Here is a 21,384-nt window from a genome sequence, read left to right on the forward strand (position 1 = left end):
TAGCTGTCTGCTCCTGCTCCATCAGAGCTCTGTTTTTTCCCTAATAAAAATAATAAAACTCTTCTGAATTTTGAGGTTACCACTCAGAAATGTGTTCCTTTACACTTACCCATTTTGATTCAGTGATGGTAGTTGATTCACTTTTTTACCTACTTATTCTATGGGATGAGCAAATCATTCATTTCTTCAAAAGGTATTTTTGTGTGCTCATGTCCCAGGCACTTTTTAGGAACTGAGGTGTATTAGTAAGGAAATGGAAAACAAACCAAAAAAATCACCAAACTCTGCCTTCCTAGAATTTACTTTATAATACAATCATATTTTCCTTACTCTGTCTTTTGTTTATGGACATAGTTTCCAGATTTTCACCATTATAAAAATGTCTTATCTACATCTCCTTATTTAAGTATATAGAAGTTTCTCTAATATTCCTAAAAGTGGAATTGCTGATTGTGAACTCAACAGGGAAATTCTTCAGCTGCATTTTGTTCAGTTGTTAATTCACTCTTCATCCTGTTTAATCTTCTATTTAAGTATTCATTGAGGAAGTAATTTTAACAAATTCATTTTTCACTTCTAAAATTTAAATTTGACACTTTATTTAGTTGGTCAAGTCACTTTTATATACTCATGCTACCATATTTCTTTTAAATTTTACCTTTCAATCCTGTAAATATTCCAGATATAATTTTTATATATTCTATATTAGATGGTCCCAACATCTAAAGTTCTAGTGCTCTAAATGTTGTTCATCATTTATCATTTCGCTAACTTTTTAATCAGACGGCTCCTGTATTTATTATTTTTTATTTCTTTTTTTTTATGTCCCTTAATGGTACTACAGATTTGATCTTATTCCATGGGAATCTCTAGGACCTAAATAGGTGATAATTTCCACCAAAAAAAAGATTTGATGATGAAACCATGAGGATTTTAAGAATACTACAGGTCCTTCCTTCATATGAGGAGACATTTAGCTTTATCCTCCCACCCTCACCATTTGCTGCTGATGCACGGATTGGTCCCTTAAAGTGATAGTGACTTTAGCGTTTTTTTTTAATATTTATTTTTTAGTTGTAGTTGGACACAATACCTTTGTTTTATTTATTTTTTTTTACAATCGTGCTGAGGATTGAACCCAGGGCCTCGCCCTTGCTAGGTGAGCACTCTACCGCTGAGCCACAACCCCAGCCTCTAGTTCTTTTTCCATAGGGAAAACCTGCTATTTTACTTCAATTATATATACTATTCCTATTCTCTCTATAACACACAACTTTTCTTTGGTTTTATTTGGGGAAGAAGGGGAGGACAATGGGAAGACACCTATAGAGAGTTTTCTTACTTCCTGCAAATTCTAATGCTGTTTTAAAATTTGTGTTTTATCCAAAATCTAGTTGTTATATTTTATAACAACTAGAAAGCCATTTATAGTCTTAATATGCCTTTACAGGTATAAATAAACTGCATCTGCGATCCTACCTTCAACATGAGGTATTTGATAGTACTGTTCATCGAGAATAGAAACACAAGGGGAGAATTGTAGATTGCAAGTTCCATTCTAGACTTCTAGAGCTTGAGATGTAGTGAGGTCCACATGCAGATGTCCAGTCAATAGATGAATATTTAAGCCAGATGTCTGAGAGAGCAATGTGGGGATACAAAGATATAGATTTGTGGATACTCAACATGAAGATGTTAAGTAGAATCACAGGTATTGAGGAAATGGCAAATGAGAATGCATAGGATAAAATGACAGGTCAAGAAAGATCCATAAGAATTACCAACATGAAAACCATAGAAATGAAACAGAAAAAATTGTTAGGAATCAGAAAATTGATGACAGTATAGAACACAGAAACCCAGGTAAGAGTGGATGTCTATGCTAAATGATGATAAGATATGGATAGTATTCCCCAGAAAATTTACTGAGAAGATATGTAGAAATATTGGTATAAGAAATTTCACCTGAGTTGGATTGCATAAGAACAAAATTATCCTAAGTGGGAAATATGGGATTCTGAGAGGATAAGAACATACTAGTCTGTCTGGAAGTATCAGTATGAACAGAAGGAAAAATAGGATAATGTGAGGTCAGGATGCATTATGGAGATGAACAAGGACTGTTCCTAAGATAAGGTCACACATGTGTGAGTATGTTTAAGTGTTCATAGTAACAAATCATAGAATTAGGACAAATATTAAAGAAAATGGATGTAATCTAATAAGCAAGATTCCAATACCTAAGAAAGTGAGCTCAGTTGTGCCAAAGCAGAGATCAAAATAATCACTATACGAAATGGCTCCCATCCATTACTATAGAATGAAAGAACAGGTCAGTTTCAATTGTATTGAGTATGCCGAGTTTTAAAGAAATTTAAATAATTCTTACTGAATACTTCTCTTTTGTTATATTGTGTGTGTATAAGTATGTTGCAGCAAATTCCACAATTATGTGTAATCATAATGTACCAATAATGAATGAATAATAAAATTTTTTTAAAAAAGAATTCTTGCTGATGATATCTCTTTTATCAAAGAAAAAAATACTGAGCCCATCAGATAAAATTGAGAGAATTGTTATGAGATTATAGTTTTAAATAGAGTGCAGACTTGAGAAATTGATACTGAGGGTCAGGGCGAGTGATTAGCAGAACAGAGCAGTATTGCCAAGCAGTATGGATGGCTTAACTAAGGATACAGAGTGGAGCTCCCTGGGCAAGAGAAGTGGGTACCGGGGAATTCATTTTCAGCTATGCCTGGCTTTGGGGCAGATGTGGATAAAGCGGATCTCTTAATGTCTCCATTGTTGAAGATTTTCTAAAGAACATATAATAGGGCAAGGTGCTTGAAGCTATTGAAAAATGATGGAGTGAGGCAATAAAAGAGACTTAAAGAAATAAAATCATTGTGCTTGGGCTTTCTAAGTAATCAAAGAATAAGAAACATTTGAGTGAGAATGACTTTGTACATGGATAGACTGAGATAGGATAATGGCGTTTATGAGTTCAGACTTAAGCATCTCTTATTGAAGATCCAGCTGGTAGGGATGCCAAATAAAGTGGAGTCAGAGAGGTGATCATTAAATCTTTGGAGTTGAGAAAGTGCAGAAATTGCAGTTTGGGGTATTCAGTGAGCCCAGGGGATGGTGGGACTTGAAGTGGAGTATAAACTATAATTATATGTAATTAATGAAAAGGAAGCTGTCTCAGGAACTCTTCAGTATTCACTGAAAATGTGCCTAGGACTTCCCTAATTACAAGAGAGTTTAAAGAAGGTATTTATTTAACAATTTCCAAATATGGAATCTGTACCACTCTTGTGCAGATCAGTTCTTTTCTATTCAAGACCTACCAGAGAGAGAAGAGTCCTTCAAAGCACAAAGAGGTGGGTTGGAACACCACCTTCTAAACTTCGAAGGTTTGAATGCTGGAGATTGTTCATAGTGAGGATTATAGAATTTATTTTTGTAGGCTATAAATAAATTGTAGGAAATATATCTTTCCCTGGTAGCTTCAGGAGAGCCCTTTCAGGGAAAACTAGACCACGTGTTTAAGAGAGTGCTGTTCAATCCTTTACATGTGTGATTTTGTATATTTAAGATATTCATTCGACCTGTGGCAGATTAATTCTGAGAAAACAAAGTAGCCCGGAGCAGTTAGCACATGTTTGGATTTAGCATTGTCTGAGATGATGTACTATTTCTTCACATACCCAACTGTCATTTAAATCTTATCATTAAACACATTTTTTTCTTCCAATTTCAACTTTTTTCTTCTGATGTAATGTCTTTTATAAACATATTGATATGGAATTTAAGGCAAGATGAAAGTTAACAGCCCAAAATGATTAAAATCTAAATATCTAAATATGGACCTACTTTGTTATGCCCACTTTTTCCTGTGTCTCTTCTATTTTATGAATTCTGTAAATTAATGAAACTTACAAATATTGTCTGGTACAAAAACAATACATTGGCTGTCTTTTTCATGAACCTTTTGTACTTCTTTGATGCAATTTTAAAAACTATAAGTGTGATCTCTCAATTTGCTTTCCTTTCTGTGTCCCCTACCAGTCTAAAGAGAAGATGTGTGAGAACACAGAGCCCATGGAAACATCCTCTCAAACCACCACAACCCTACACGCGACAACCACGCAGTTCAAGGTCTTGACTACCACCAGGAGGACAGCGACATCCCAGCTGCCTACTAGCCTACCCACAGAAGGTGCCCCAGAGTTGGCTTTTTCTCCAGTAGAGTGAAAAATCATTGTGTTGACACATACCTGAGTACCTCCTACCCTCTGAGGGCCTAGTTATTCTTTGGGAAACTAAATTTCTAAGGGATTTCTAAGAGGGAAAAAAGAAACAAATTATTATAAATTGAAAATATATGCTATAATTTTTTTAATATACTTTGCCTTTTGTTAAAGGCTTGATTGTTACCTGTGATCTGACTTATTGTCCTCCCTAGAAAAGAAATATAGACTTCTTTTCAGATAGCTAAATTTAGCAGTGACCAAACTCAATATTGCAGTCACAGGATGGAAAGGCAACATGCATATAAAATGTCCATTGATTCTGAATTCTGAACAATAGATAGTTCTATTCACCTGCAATTCTAATACTTCCTGAATTTAGTCAATGAAACGTTAGTCTATAACCTATACCGAGGCACTTTGAAGGTCACAAAAATTATCCTTGAGAAATATTACCTCTCCTAAGGATGGCAAAACAGAAGAATATTAACATATAAGCACAATTCCTGGGAGAAGAAGGTATATTAGCAAATACTTGATAAATTTCTGTTTGCATGCTACTTTTAAGAAGTAGGCAGACATAGGAGAATAGTTGGCCAAAAGATAGCTTTGAGGAGAGAAAAGAGTCTTAGCTGTTCATTGCCATAGGCCTGCTTTCTTTTGGATAGGAAATTAAATGAAACATTTGACCTTGGATTTTAATAGAAATAAAGTTAGATGGAAAGAAAAAATCAGATGCATTTTATTGTTTTTAAAAGCACCATTACATATAATTCATTATTTTGTACTGCTATTATTAAAGACCATGAAAATACTTTTGTAAATTAAACACTACCCTTTAGAGTAAAATATAACACCAAAATGAAAAAAAAAAATCCTAAATTTTGTTCATTCAAGACAAGATGTTTTGATAAGTTATTTTGGTCATATTTATTAAAAATCAAAAGCATTGGTTTTATATTAAATTTATAATTGTTGATAAACCTGATTATTCTCATTACTTTGCAGTTTTATTGATATTGATTTTTTAAAATGAATAAGTAAGGTATTAACTACCAAGTCCTATAAATTTGTTTTATAAAGTTACAAATAGATGTATTTTTAAAATATAATTATGACTGTTTACCTTTCTTACAAAACTTAAGGCTCATATACTTTACTAAATTCTTTTAATCTCTAAAAGTAATTAGTACTTCATAATGTACAGTAGATCTTTCCCTCATTGAACTAGAAATTTTCTCAATAAATTATCAAAGTCTAGATATAGTACAGTTAAAGCAATTAATAGAAAGTTACTGGCCATCCAATTTATAAACATTTAAAATCTGTTTTTATTATAATACTTTTGCATTTCTTTTCCAGATGATACAAAGATAGCACTACATCTGAAAGATAATGGGGGTAAGTATTAACACTTTTATCAGCATTTTTAGATACAAATTCATTTTAATATGAGAAAAGACTTGTGGATATCTAAAGATATTCTGAAGTTATATTTCGTTTTTTTGGTTATCTAACATGGGAAGAATTCATTGAGTTTACTTGAAAAGTGAAATGAAATCCTAATTTTTTAATTTGTCTATAAAACTATGTGACATTGTTTACCATCTATATAGTAGACAATTCATTCACACATCTTGCATTCTTGATTGTTCTTGTTTTTGTTTGGGTTACATAAACAATTATCTATATAGCTGCAGGTATTTGATTCAATTCTTTTTTTAGTAAATTGGTCAACAACCTTTATAATAAAATTAAGAAATATGACAATAAGTCTAGAAATGTCTGTGCTAGGTCTTCTCATTTGCTTTATAAAGCACAGGCCCCAAAATTAAAGTTCCAAAGAACATCTTATTAGGTATACAAGTAAAGTTTTTCTATGATGGTTTAAAAACACCTGTACTGGTACTTGAAATTTTGAGGGGAAAAATGTTTTACCAAAAAAACTTTTACTGTTTTTTTTAAAACTAGTTATTTTTTTTAATTAAACTGTATTAGTCCACTTGTGGTTCTCCTTTTGAGTGTGTTGGACATTGATAAAGATATTTTCATAGCAAGTATTTATGTGGCTCAGGAGAGGGTTTTTTTCTTCTTGGCAGGACCTGTTTTGTAACTGTGGGCACATTGTCACATTGACATGGGCATCAGGTGACAATTTCTTAAGCCAAATGCAAAGAACTGAGGATTTTTTCCTTATAATTATAGAGAATCAATATTGTAATAACCAATATTTCTGTGCTTTCTTAGGCTATTGTGTGTGTATGTGTAAAATCTAAAGATACATATCTATCTCTCTTTATATTTTATATCAGTTCATCCTAGAGAAAAGCTGCTCAGACTCTCTTAAATAACATCATTACATCAATTGTCTGTTGTCTTTGCATCTGTATTGTAGTGTTTCATTTCACTCATTTCTTATTCATTATTGTTTTACTTTAGTAGGTAGGTAGATTTGTAGACTGGCATTTATAAAATATGTACTAACTAGAAATAAATTAAAGTCTTAATGCCTGAAGGGTCTTTAGCAATCTACCCCCATCAACTCAGGATTTCCTAGAGAAGGAAATTAATAAGTATCAGATGGTCCTAAATCCTAATGTTGGGGTGATCTTGCTTTGAAGGAAAAGGTGGGTTGTGAAATGAAATGGAATAGAGGAAGCACAGTAGAGAGGCTTCTGTTTTTCATTGTATTTGTGACATTTAATCCTTAATATAGATAGAAGTTATATGGATACCTGCTCTGTTTTTCTCTCTTTTCTTTTTCTTTTCTTTTTCTCTCTCTTTCTTCTTTTTTATACATAAAATATTCTATAATGCTAGCCAATAAAGCAAAGGATTCCTGTGTTCCAATAGATATGAGATACTCTGAGTAAAAGAAAATTAAAGAAGTAATTAAAGACATTTCTGTAGTGGAAGACTATTTATTCAAAGCCTCTGTGTTCATTCATTCATTTCTGCAGAATGTCTTCTAATTGCAAAGCATAGCTGCAGACTGGAGGTTACAGTAGTAGACCAGGTTAGACAAATTCCCTTCTTTTAGAGAATATGCATTCTAAAGAATCTGCAAGATGGTTGTAAAGATTTTCTACTTGGCATTTCTCCATTATTTGACCATAAAAACTTTTCACCAATAGAATCTCACAGACTTAATGTTTTGTTGAATACACTTTGGTAATTGTTTGCTAAAATAGTACCAGTTATCTCCAATTAAACCCTTAGTTTAGTTTAAAGCATCTAAGAATCACAAAACAAAGATTTTCTTAAAGCAATGCATTAGAAATTCCTTATGATTCTAAGAAGTCAAGTTAAATAAATTCCAGGATTAAAATCTAGGATTTTTGGTACACTAGGCAGTCAATTGCTGAATTTTTAGTTCATATTTAGATAATTGATAATGTAGGAGATATTTGTCAGAATTCCAAAATATTACATTAAGACCAAATCTTTGTATCTGGGATTGTTCTTAAAGCATTTTAAAAAAAAATTTCAAGTACAGCTAGAAAGGCCAGTATGACCAGTATTGGTTTCTTCAATAGAATAGTTGGCTGGGGTGTAGTTCAAGGGTAGAGCCCTTGCCTAGCAGGCATGAGGCCCTGGGTTTGATCCTTAGACTTAGAAAAAGAAGAAGAAGAAGAAGAAAATTAATTATGTATTGCTTTTTATAGCATTTTTATTAAAATAGTATGCTATCTTTGATTTTCATTTTATGCAACGTGAAGATATAGTAAGGATTACTAATTTAAATCTTACTTCATTAAACATGTTGAAAACAGAATTTAGAATTGTCCATCCCTGCTAGTTAGAATTTTGCATGATTGAGATAGCAATGAGTAAGTAGGTCTAACTTAAATGTCTTCTAACATTTTATCAAGAATTATTTTTTTAAAACATGTATACTAATGTATTGGGGGCCATTTCTATGTATTGTTACAAAGAAATGCAGCATATTCTATTTCTTGATTTAAGTTCTTGATTTAATTGACTTTCTTTAAAAGCATTTTAATTTAGAGATCTATGCTTTTCTGGAAAAGATGGTGACATTTTTCAAAATAGTATACAGTTAAAAACCAATGACTGTCTTTCCATGCATTGTCTCCTAGAGGTATTGAATTACCTAGACACTACATCTTTCTGAGACATTTCTGTAGGTTCAAATAGTTGATTTTCTTGGTGGGATTCACACCTGACTTGATTATGCATTTACTTTCCAGGAGATTTTTCTGTCTTTGGTATAAGAGCATAAAGTACTTCTGAACAACTGGAGACCAAAGCCACACATCAGGGTTGCCCACTAAGAGGAGCCAGGCTGAGTTATGATCTGCTAAGTCACTCTGGTGAATCTCAGTTTTGCATTGAGTTTCCTGATATATATAGCTTAAGTATAGATAGAGCCTCTGGAAGTTTCAGACTAGTTGCTAGACCAGAGATGTCATATTAGCCTTTAGGGTTGAGTGGAAACTCTAAGCTCTGTAAATAATGGAGAAGAGAACATGAACAAATCTAAATGAAGGGAATGTTATCTGGTGAGTGCAGATCCCCTTAGTAAGATATGGCCTTCATTGACCACCAAAAATGGCTGAATACAAAAGTTCAGAAGAGCTAATGTAAAGACAACAATTTCTCTCTGAGTATTACTGGTTACATATTCATAATATTAAGTTTTTTAGAATAAAACCATTCTAATTAAACAATATACCTATCCCTTTTTCATATTAAAATACAGAATGGATGGGGCAGTAGTAGGAGGGAAATATTACATATATATTTGGTCTTATTATTATTTCCGCAAATTGCTGTTAGTATCATTTCCATTTTATATATTAGGAAATAGAGGTGCAAAAAGGTTAGATTATTAAGGTGGTATCGGACAGAGCTGGAATGAAACTCTGTTCAGCCTTCATGCAGACTCCAAATTCTCAATTACGTCACAGTATTGCTTTTTTTCTTACATTATAGCTCTCAAATTGCACATGGGAAATACTACAATAAAATTTCTTTTTATACCTCCTTTATTCTTTTTCCTTCTCTGAAGCAACTGATTATTTATGTTTGAAAATGAATTTCTTTTTCCTTGTGTAATTATGCATTAATTTCCATTCTATCCTTTCTGATAAAATCACAATGCATTCATTATATCCCCTATTTAACTGAAGAAATGTCAGAATCTTTGGTATATGGTCTCCAAACTACAAGGCAACTTTTAGTGTATCTTTGAAATCTAATTTAAAGTTCTTTCAGCCTTCTTGGTTTCTCTGAAAATTCAGATTCAATTCACCTATAAAGGGGTATCTATACTGTAGTCTTTAAATGCACTATATATGTGGATAATGGTTATATACAGTACTACCAACATCTTTGGGCTTTCAAATTCTAGTGATAGCTTATTAGAAGAATTATACTTTCAAAGAATGACCTAACTATCTATTTTAACAGGTACAACTATTAAATGCCTTCTTTGACATTTAAATATGTTGCTTTCAAATGGCACTGGGCACGTAATTAGAAATGTAAATGTCTTCAAGGTGCAGACTGAATAAAGTAATATCCAGGGCTGAGAGGAGGTTGCAAGTTGAATCAATGACAAGAGATTTTAATTGAGAAGTAAAATTTTCAATCAGATTCAACTCAATTGAGCAAATTGAATTGTACCATTCTACTGTATGTAGATGTTAAATTTATTAAATCTAGAAAATCCTGAACCGACTTCATTATTTAAAATTTGTTGACAGCTTTATCAGAGCATCAAAATTTACATTCTCTATTGATTGCTTTAAAGCCTCTTTCCTTTGATTTATTTGTTTCTTTAAAAAAATTGAACATAAATCTTTAATTGCTAATATTGAAAGTAACAGCATTGGAGTTAAGCATGGTTTAGAAAGCAGGGGTTACTGTGTTTGCATTTCTTCCTATTGATGAGAATTTTACTAAATTTTACTCTGAAAAGCTGCATTTGGGGAGTCAGGGTAAGGTTTCTGTCAAGGAGATGCCGAAATTGCCATCTTCATAGAACATGACTCAATCAATTCACTGGCACAAATCTGCTAAGCAATTGATTTCAGAGGTAACAGAAACTTGGAAACTACTATGGAATGGTTGGTCTAAAGCTGTGTTCACCTTCCTTTTTCTGAATATGTCGTAAGACTTTTTGTCCAAAGGTAAAATATTAGAACATTATTCTGACTTTGTCACCAAAATGCTTCTAAGGTTGTACTTTTACTATCTAGTCTGGTATTTCATTTATCATTCAGTTGAATTATTTTTTGACTTTCATACTTAAATTATCAAAGCAACATATCTTTCTCTATTTTTTTCCTTCCTTTCCTAGTATTTTTTTTTTTTATCAACTTCTTTGGTGTAGATAGATCACAGTCTTACGAGCAAAGGGAAACTGTTATTTTCTTTTGACAGGCTATTGAATAGCTATCACTTTCCATTTCTAAATCTGTAAGATATCTTGGTATTTAGTTTTATCTATTGCCTTGATTGGCTGCACTGAGTTAGCACTAACTCTCTTCTAAGTACGTATATACTCAATAGTGAAAAATTCTTACACTTTTGAATATTTTGAGATTCCCCCAGGATTGTCTCTCTTAAACCTTTGTCTAGAGTAGTAGTTCTCAACCTTTTCTGTGTATTGAACTCATCTGGTTATTCTTATCTCATTTTCTACTCTAGTGTATAAAAATGAAGAACTTAGACTATCCTAAATCAATTAAATCTTAACCTCCAGGGCTAGATCCCAGGAGTGAAGATGTTTTAACTTTTTGTTCCTAGGGATTACAGTGTGACATTAAGTTGAGAGCACGTAGCTTGATCAGTGCTTCCTAAGTGATAAGCATCCCAACCATTGCTTTAGGAGATTACATGAAAATCTTACTCTCATACTGTATTTCAAGGGTGGAGCCCAAATGATTGACTTGCACTTCTAACAGATTCAATAATGCAGTCACTACCACCCTCTGAACCATACTTTGAAAATCCAGCATTGAGTGAATTCTTGATTTCTTTCTGCCAGATTTCCCAAAATAAGAATGACACATCTTAGTTTCACTCTGCCAATTGGCCTTCACTTCATGACTTTCCTGAAACAAGACTGTATTTGTTGGCAGCAAGAAATTATCTCTATCTTCATATAAAGAATGCGTCTTGCAGTGGGCATGGGGCGCTTGCCTGCAATCTCAGTGCCTCGGGAGGCTGAGGCAGGAGGATCATGAGATTAAAGCCAGCCTCAGCAACATCAAGTCCTAAGTAATTCAGTGAGACCCTATCTCTAAATAAAATACAAAAACATGCTGGAGATGTGGCTCAGTGGTCGAGGGCCCCTGAGTTCAATCCCCAGTATAAAAAAGAAAAGAATGAATCTTGCTCTTCAGAGGCAAGGTACCTGAAAGCATTATATCTTTTAAACGTCATAACTAATTTAAATATAGCATGTGAAAATTAGTCCATTGAAATTGTATGAAAATGTATTTTTAGTAATAATAGTTATGTTTTCTGCATTTTGTTAAACTATATGAAGTTACTCACTTTTTAAAACCATTTTTACCTGCAAAAGTTGCAAAGTCATGATTTGACTTAATAGTTTGAAAAACTGATATTGAGAATAAGAAAAGAAAGCAGAAAGAAAAATCACATGGAAATATATTTTTCCCCTTTATGTTGATTTGTAGATAGGATTTGTAGTTAGTTTATGCTGCCAGTAGAACAGAGGATAAAAAAATGCAGCAGAGCCTCTCATAGAAAATGGAAATGTGGCTTCCAAGAAGTAGCTCTAAATATACTTTACATTTGCTGTTGGCAGAATGTCTTCCCACATCCCTCTGATCAGTAGCTACTTTCCTTTCTGTACTCTTCTTCTACCTGTTTTCTATCTGTGCTGTTCCTGTCACATATGTAGGCTTGGGAATATTCTGCTAGAGGAAGGAAATTTTTATACTGTTGGATTTTGAAACCAGGGACTTATGAGTGTTCCTAGACGTAGGTTTTGTGCTGCTCAATCTCTATGGTATATCTTGACCATGTATCAGACCTATGTAGTTATTAGAGTTTTTTTTAATGTAAAGTATGCATGTATTATGAAAGCTTTATACTACTAATAGAAAATGTATATCCCTAGAGAATTAGATTAAATTAGATAATGATTTGATTTAACTTAATTTGATTTATTCAAGAAACATTTCTTGGGCTGGGGATCTAGTTAAGTGGTAGAGCATTTGCAAGGCATATGTGAGCCCCTAGGAAACATTTTTTTTTTCTTTTTTGTACTGGGATTTGAACTCATAAGAGCTTTTAATATTGAGTAACATCTCCAGGCCTTTTTATTTTTTATTTTCAAGCAGGGTCTTGCTAAATTACTTAGGCTGTGGTTAAATTGCTAATACTGGCCTCAAACTTGTGGTCCTCCTTCCTCAGCCTCCAGAGTCTCTGGGATTCTAGGCTTGCACAATCTTTCTTGGCTAGGAAACATTTCTTAAGTTACTCAGAACCAGGTCCATTAGTAGGATTTGTGTGTGTGTGTGTGTGTGTGTGTGTGTGTGTGTGTGTGGTGTTGGGGATTGAAACCAGGGCCTTGTGCATGCAAGCCAAGCACTGAACCAACTGAGCTATATCTCCAGCCCCCATTATTAGAATTTGGAGATACAAAGTTAGACAAAGTCTAGTGTCTTCACCAAATAAGCAAGTGGCCAATGGACAGCAAAGAGAAGTAAATCTATAATTAAGTATGATGTAAAGAATGCAAAGATAGCTCAGGAAAAATTGTGAGAAGGCAGAGAAAAGGCAACTAAATAAAACCAAAGCAATGAGAAATCTGTGATGTTTGATTTAAGTTTTGCAGTAGGGGTGGGATCTTTATGGAGAAGAGGTAGAAAAAAAGGGGTTTCAGTGCAGGGATCAACATAGATGGAGGTTCAGAAGCATGAATAACGCTCAGATCAATGTGGGCAACTCCAAAGAGGTGAAGAAATACATATAGTAATTCTGGATGGTGAGGTAGAGAGGTAAGTTGGGGCTTTATTACTCATGGCTTTCTGTGCCAGGCAAGGGGGCTTGAACTTTATCTCAAAGACATTGGGAACCATGGAACCATGTAGTCAGGGAAGTGCCAGGAGAAGGTCTACATGGTTGTAGGTAGGGAACAGTTGTGAAAGGATAAGACTAAGTATAGGAAAACAGGTCAGGAGATAACACCAGTAATCCTCAGAAGAAATAGTAAAGGGCTAAAATAGTATTTGAGAATGGAAATAAGAAAAAAAGCATGGACATATGAAATGTTCTAAATGAAATAGAGCCTACATAAATAACTAATATCTGATTCATGTGATTGTGTGATTTATGTGATAGAGTAACTAAGAATAGACTCTTGGATCTTGGATTTAATTTGGGGGGGTGGGGTTGAACTATATGGCTGTTTACTAAAGACTGTAGGAAGAAGAAGTTTGTGGGGAAGACAATACATTGAATTTGAGTCTGTTAACTTTGAAGTTCCCCAGGGGGTCACCAAAATGAAAATGCTCAATAGGCATTTGTCTATATGAGTGAAATTCATTTGAGAAATGTGAGAGCAAGATATAAATTTACATATCATCAGATAAAATGATTGAAGTTATAAGGACAAATAAGATAGCAGAAAGATATAAAAATGGAAAAAAAAAACTAGGATAAAAAGGGGAACTAGCTTTTGAAATTTTGTGAAGAAAACTGAAAAAAAAAAAAAAAAGGGTTAAGGAGAAACCAAAAGGGTTTGGTTATCACAGAAACCAAAGGAGGAAGAGGAAGGTCTGAACACCACCCGTGCTGCAGACAAGTCAAGTGAACAAACAAAAAAGTGGCCATTAGATTAGGTAATATGAACACAGCAGTTGACCTTGACTGGATTGTTCTACAATCCATGGTGGTACAGCTTCAGTCAGAAATTGAGAAGTCCATGGAAAATAAGGAAATTCATGTCAACAAAGATGACTTTTTCAAGAAACTCGATAAATAAAATAAAATAAAAAGGGAAGAAGAGGTTTTTTTTTTTTACATTGATGATGTTTTATTTTAGGAGCATATTTACTTATTGTAGGTATTGAGGAGAAAGAACCCATAAAGAAGAAAAAGAGATGACGGAGAGTAAAGTGATATATCTGGAAGTAGAAGAGGAGGTAGATAGGAGGGAAAAGTTATGGGATTTGAACAAAGGTTGCTCTTTCTCAGTATGCTGTAGCTCCTTTTCCACAGTTTTAGTTGCCTGGGGTCAATCATGGTCCAAAAATAGTAAATGGAAAATTCCAGAAACAAACAGCTTCTAAGTCTTAAATTGAATGCCATGCTGAGTAGTTTACTGAAATCTCACACTGACCCATTTTATCCCACCCAACCCACAAATCATCATTTGTCCACTGTATTCACATTGTATATACTACCCATCCGTTAGTCCTCTCAACTATTAGATCAACTGTCTCCATATTGCAGTATGTGTGTTCAGATACAGAGCAGTGATGCAAAAAAGGGGTACAAAATATGGAAGGATAGATTGATTAATCCTGGCACCATATAGCAATGCTTCAGGTTATATAGGAAAAACTATAGTGTGTATAAGGATTTGGAACTATCCATGGTTTGGGGTATCCATTGTAGATCCATTGTAGATTGCACTTCTATCTCCAATAGATAAAGCGGGAGACTACTGTAGCAAGAGGTAAAGTTAGAAAATATTTCAATGAAATGACAGTGGATATAAGAGACCTAAATTTGTGGAATGCTCATAAAAATTATTTAGAAGAAAATTTATAATTCTGAATGTCTGTATTAGAAAGAAAAATGTGTTTAATATTAATGATTCAAGCTTCCAATTTAAATTTAAGAAGATGAGTATGCTAAGCCCCATAATAATTAAATGTCTCTATTATTTGCCAATTAATGATAATATTAAGAAAATGAGGCAATAATAAAAATAAGAGTAGAAGAAAGGAAATATAGATGATAGAGAATATTAGCATAATCATGAATTGATTCTTTGAAAAGTTTAATAAATTTAATATCCTCTCAGAAGACTAATTTTTTTAGACATAGTAAATTAAACATCAAAATTAAAAATCCTTTTTTCATCATAAACTCTGTCAAGAAAACTAAGGGCAGGTCACACACAGGAGGAAATGGTTATTACACTCATATATCAGGAAGGACTTTATCCAGAAACTGTAAACAACTCCTGAAAAACCAATAAGCAAAAAGACAACCAAAGCATAAATGGGAAACCACTGCAGACCTGTGACGATGGCCAAGCACTACACAGTAGTAATACTGATGAGAACATGGTGCTCTGGGGCACAGAGCTAATACTGATGACACGACAGGAATATCGATGAGGATATGGCTACTTGAACTCTTTCACATCACTGACTGGAGTGTAATATTGTACAGCCACATTGGAAAACTGTCCAACAGCTTCTTACAAAGTTCTGGCCTTTTGAAATGTCATGTCTATGCATTTATCCAAGAAAGGACATAAACACACACACACACACACACACACACACACACACACACAGTTATATAAGAATATTCAGGGTGAATGTATTCATAAACTCTCAAAACTGGGAACAGTCCAAAATGTCCATCACCAGAATAAACAAATTGATTTATACTTATGCAAAGTACTATTCAACAGAAAGTAGGATGAACTAATGACCCAGATACATCTTAAAATAATTGTTAAACAAAAGAGCCAGACATATCAGAGTATGTGCAATGTGATTCAATTTGTATAAAATCCATGCAAATGCAAAAATAATCTACAATAACATGTAGTATAATTTAATTTATATGAAATCCATGTAAAAACAAAACTAATGTGTAACAGCAGAAGTCAGCACACAGGTTTCCTGTGGCCAAGGGTTGGTAGAGATTGACTGGAAGGGATGATAGGGGACTTTCTGGGGAGATGGAAGTATTCCATGTTTTGATTTGCATGGTAGTTACTCCACTATACACAGTTATTAAAACTTGTTAAATAGTACACTTAAGATCCATACGTTTCAAGGATGCAGATTTTATTTTTATTAAAAAAAAAGAAAGGAAAGAAGCATTTTTATATGCTTCTTATAAACTTGATCTCATTTCTTAATAATTCTCATAAATACATTCTTCCAAACTTCCTGAAATTCTCCAGTAAATCAAAAAGGCTTATCGTTAGTGAACCAGTTTCCTTAATTAGTAGGTATAAAATTTGACATTTCCAATTATTTGATTCATGTTTTGTTCTAAATTATTCAGAGAACCTTGCCATGTAGTTGGTAATAATGATAAATGTATCTAGCAGTTACTGGGCTATTTACAGGTAGACCAGCAGTCTTCTACAGATGTGGCATGTTTAGCTCATTCCATCTTATAGCACCCTATGCACAAAGTCTTCTTATAATCTCATTTCACACATGAAGTATCAGAAGCACAGGGGTTTAGGTAATTTGCCCAGGATCACATAACTTATAAGGAACATAGTTCTCCATCACAATCCTAGTAAGTGGGCAGTTCTGATGCCACCCAGTTGACTGTGCGTGCCATTGTGGGGTCATTCTGCTCCTTTTAAAGCTATCCAGTATTCTCAAAAAAATGCAAATAGCACCAATTTTGCTAAATCACAGTTTTAAAGTAGGAAAGAGCCTTCCTGCTTCGCGAATTCCATCCTCTGACACTTTAAAACTTTAGCCCTTGCAACTGTCCAACTCGTGGGAGTTTTATAGGTCCATGCAGTTGAACTTTCTTGTGAAATTGATTTGGTTGAACAGGGTAGGTCAGGCCTAGTGCCACTCTCTAGCCTAACCATGTTCTATCCACTCCAGGGTCTAAAGATAAATGAACAATAAGCACAATTTTATGATATCCCTCTTCCCAAGCAGGTACTGATTCTATCCCTGTTAGAGACACAAGGTAAACCACAGTTTGCCTGTATTGATACTAAGGTGTGAAATGTAAATACCTTGCAAAGCTGGTACTTGGTGGTTTCTTTCCTTTTTTTTTTTTCTTTCTAGTCTTGATATGTGTGGTGCTCTTTATTAATTCTAGTAATATACACTTAAAATGAAATTCAGTGACACTCAAGGCTTTTACCCAGCTATTGTTTGTTGTACTTTTTTTTAGCGGATAGTGGTTACATCCCACCAGATTCTATCATATCCTGCTCATTTTTCTTCCTTCAGAGTTGTAGCATACATCCAACCCTAGCAAATAACAGAAGGATCTTGTGTTTCTTATATGCATCAAGAATGGCAATTTCAACCCCAAGGCAACATGTGCACATACATGCTCGTGTATGTGTGCGCGAGCACACACATACAAAGTATTATCTACAGCAACTAAATTAATCCATGCTTTCTTGGGAGACTTAAAGGTTATCTTTAATTTTAATCATAAAATTTGGCATCAGTGATGGGAGACTGATTTAATATACTATAGTTTTCAAAAGAAGCAACTTACGGTTAAGAACTGAAGAGTTGATTTATTTAGATATTCTACTGGACCTCAGCAACAGGACTACCCTAGACATGGGTGTATTGTACAGTATATTGCCACTGGAAAAGCTATTCACTGGCATGTCTGTGCTTTTATCCAGCATGTCCTTAAGTTTAGTAAGGTGTACCCCATTTCCATGACTAATTTTAAGAGTCCTCATGTTGCCCTGGTAATGAAGCCATGATTGGAAGGACTGAGGCAGTAATCAATAGAACCATAATTACTATTTATAATAGAGTTTTTCAGAATATCAATAAAATCAATGTAGTGAAGTACAGTAATGAGTAGGAAAGCAATTAGTATGAGTAATACTAATATCGGCAATCTTTTCATGGAGCACTGGCCAGAGCTGTAGAAGCATCTTCTCTTTTCATAGTTATCACTATTGTGACCATTTCACAGAAGAGGAGACACGATTGAACAGGTAATTGTCCTGTATGGCAGGCAAGGTGAGATCTAGATGCCATTCCCTGGAAGCACCAAAGGTTTCATGTCAACTGAATCTTTCCACACCATTAAGAGGCTTTGGGGGCTTTATTTTTGTATTTTGTATTTTGTTTGTTTGGTTTTCGGTGCTAGAGATCAAATCTAGGGCTTTACAAGTGCTCTACCACTGAGTCATGCCCTAGCCTTAAAGAAAATTCTTATCCCATGTTCAGAAAACCTGATAAATTTGATAGTGCAGTAAACAATTCCTCGTGATCATCCTAGTGTTTACATATAAATTATCTCTTTTTGCTGAAATGAGAATGGATGGAATTAAATGGCATGAAAAATCATTCTGTTCTGCACCCCTCGAACATAAAAGTACTTTACCAACCTTACTTTTGGTGGTTCACACTCACATGAATATACTCTATGGAAACTCTACTAAATATTTTCTGCAGTTAATAAATCTAAATGTCTTATCCTTGGAAGGATTTTGTAGGGAATTAAAGAAGAAACCATTCCATGAAACCCTTCAGTTTCATATTTAGTGGAAAAACTCTTTTTCTGTGGATTTCTTTTCTATAGATTATTTTGTAGAAGTAGAAACATTTTATCTTTCAAAAATAATCTCTAAATATATTTTTAAATAGAGAAAATTGATAACTTTATATAGAAAATTAATCTTGGGAAAAATGTAAAAGTTAAGGCTTATAAATATCTTGATTAATATTAATACTAGAGGTATAGGTAGATTATTTCAACGAGTAGCACATAAGAAATGAAAAACAATAATAGATTATTACAAAGATTTATCTTTGGTCTTATATTTGCTATAAATGCTATAAATCTAGTCTTAGATGATTATGTATAAACATGCATAAAATCACCAATCACTTAATGAGGCTAGAAGCAGGCTATCATTTAGTGACAGTTATCCCAAACCCCTCGTTTTGATAGAATCAAGCATTTTCTTTTAATATAATTTCACAGAAACTTTATTTGGCTTTATTTTTTCAAGATAAGAGGTAGCAGATTATTTTTTCTTAAGGATTGCTGTATTCTAATCTCTTTTAGCTCAGAATGTTTTATATGTTTCCCTAAATGAAATTTCACACCTGCCCTGTAGTAGTACAGACTGTGGGAAAAAAAGAAAGAGAAAAAAACGTAAAAGCTAGGCCAGTTCCCTTTTTCAGACATTGTTCTCACCATATATGAGGCACTTAGATGTGGTTGTGTGGCCATTTTCATATCTTTTTAACAGTAGCTACCCAAATCCCTCCAATGACAATGTCAAAGGGACAATGTGACTTAGAAACGTGGATACAGTGATACATGTTGTGAATAATGTATACCTTGTATAAAAGTTTTAAGCACTCTAGTCCCTGAACAATATTGACAGATTGCTAAACACCCAGAAAATAGTAATACCATGATTAATAAAATGGAGGAATTAGAGAATTTTAAAGATTAGAAAATATATGTAAGTATCAAGAAAAACTCTGAATGAAGTCAAAGTCATGATCATATATATAGTAAGTTAAAGAACTGAGAGAGAAAAATGCATGAGCCACAAAATCAGACCAGCTACAAGAGAAACAAACTTTCAAAAAGGAAAGTCAGTTGAGCTAAAATTTTTGTTACTTGATTTTCTTCTATTATATGCTATAGCTTATAAATGGGTTAGATAATATTCCGTGGGGAAAGTTGTCTGTGTGTTTTTTAATCCAAAGTTGAGCATTTTAAGCATTTATAGCTTAACTTCATTCTGAAGCTTTAGAAAAGCACATTCTGGCGTCGTCTATGTAAGATTTATGGATTTTTAGCAAATTTGTGTAAGATTTTGTCCAACCCATCAGGCTCTCAATCCCCCAGAGGATATTAATATGTTATGGAATTTATGGGCTGTAATGTTTCACTTTCAGGCCAGGAACAGAGTTAGTTCTAAAGTGAATAAAACTTCAGACAAGGAATATTTCTATTTTTGTTTCACTTTAATCTTGGACTTTAATTACTGGCAGGATTTAATAATAGGTACCGATCACTTTAGCACTATATTAAAATCTTTTACCATGTTAGAGGATTATGCTTATAAATACAAAATATCAGTGTCATATGTTTGTAAACACTGGGGGAAAAGTCAGAGGAAGAGTAAGGAGACAGTTATAAAATTAAATGCCACACTTTGAAGAAGCAAATAATAAGTTTTCTTTCTTGAATCGTTCTACCTCCTTGTTTCTTTCATTCTTCATATCCATACATACAGTCATAAACATTGCATGGAATGTAGGAAATTTAACACATCATGTAAGGTCTTAAATATATTTCAATGTGTACTTAATTCCTTTTATAAACCTATTGTCTTCTCTAATATAGTAACTAAAATTTACCCAACAATGGCAGATTGCTTTGATAGATGTGATAATGTTTGCAGGCCTCTCTCTGTCTGAATATATATATTCATTTTATAAAGTATTGGAAAGCCACCATTACTACATGGGTCACTCAGTGGATCAGATGAGAGTCTATTATCTTTAATGCAATTGATTTTCTGTACTTCATTTATGTTTTAAGTTTTGTTCATTGGTAGACTTTTAAAATATGCCTCCATATTTCCTTTTGTGACTTAAATGCCATTTTTTGGTGTTCTAATGTCCTTGGTTGTTAATTCCTCTTAATACACAATGTAAGACTAAAGAAAAGTTAAAGATTAGAATTCCCCTGTGCGTGATACTGTGTGTATGAGAAAGATCACTGGTTTTAGTTCACTTTTAGACATGAATGAAAGAGCATGAAATATTTCTAAAACCAGAATAAGAATTTGTGCCTCAAGACTAGATTCCTTCTGACCTTTTTAAAATAGTGTCCATAATTCCAAGTAGACTGTGATAGGCTAAATCAGAAGTCTGTACTTGCAGTAAGGTTAGAGTTTTCTTTGACCCACATCTGTGTGCCAGTCCAAAAGAACAATCGGTGGAGTCACAGGAATGACTGTTTCCAAAGCTGACATCTTAGATTATTGTCCTTCTGAAGCAGCGAAATCCATCTATTTGAGCCATCTGCCCTTGGGGTGAATGAACTAAATTTCATTTATGGGAATTACTGGATTCTTGGTTTGGTTATACTTTTTAATTTTCAGTTTTGCTTTAAGGCACTTATCCTTTTTAACATAAAATATCCATGCATTTTTTTCTCAATGCCCATAAATAT

At 33.6% G+C, this 21,384-nt stretch overlaps 1 protein-coding gene across 2 annotated transcripts in view; it reads left to right on the forward strand.

The window, feature by feature from the left end:
• Plxdc2 (plexin domain containing 2) overlaps positions 1–21,384 on the forward strand; it is a 431,497-nt gene that overhangs the window by 381,126 nt on the left and 28,987 nt on the right. For both annotated transcript variants that reach the window (XM_077802504.1, XM_026402387.2), the window contains 2 exons: positions 4,073–4,223; positions 5,617–5,655. In XM_077802504.1, the coding sequence (XP_077658630.1) occupies positions 4,073–4,223; positions 5,617–5,655 (190 nt within the window). The remainder of the gene's footprint in view (positions 1–4,072; positions 4,224–5,616; positions 5,656–21,384) is intronic.

The sequence above is a fragment of the Urocitellus parryii genome, chromosome 9 (genome assembly GCF_045843805.1).
Source record: "Urocitellus parryii isolate mUroPar1 chromosome 9, mUroPar1.hap1, whole genome shotgun sequence".
In the NCBI taxonomy this organism is placed as follows: Eukaryota; Metazoa; Chordata; class Mammalia; order Rodentia; family Sciuridae; genus Urocitellus; species Urocitellus parryii.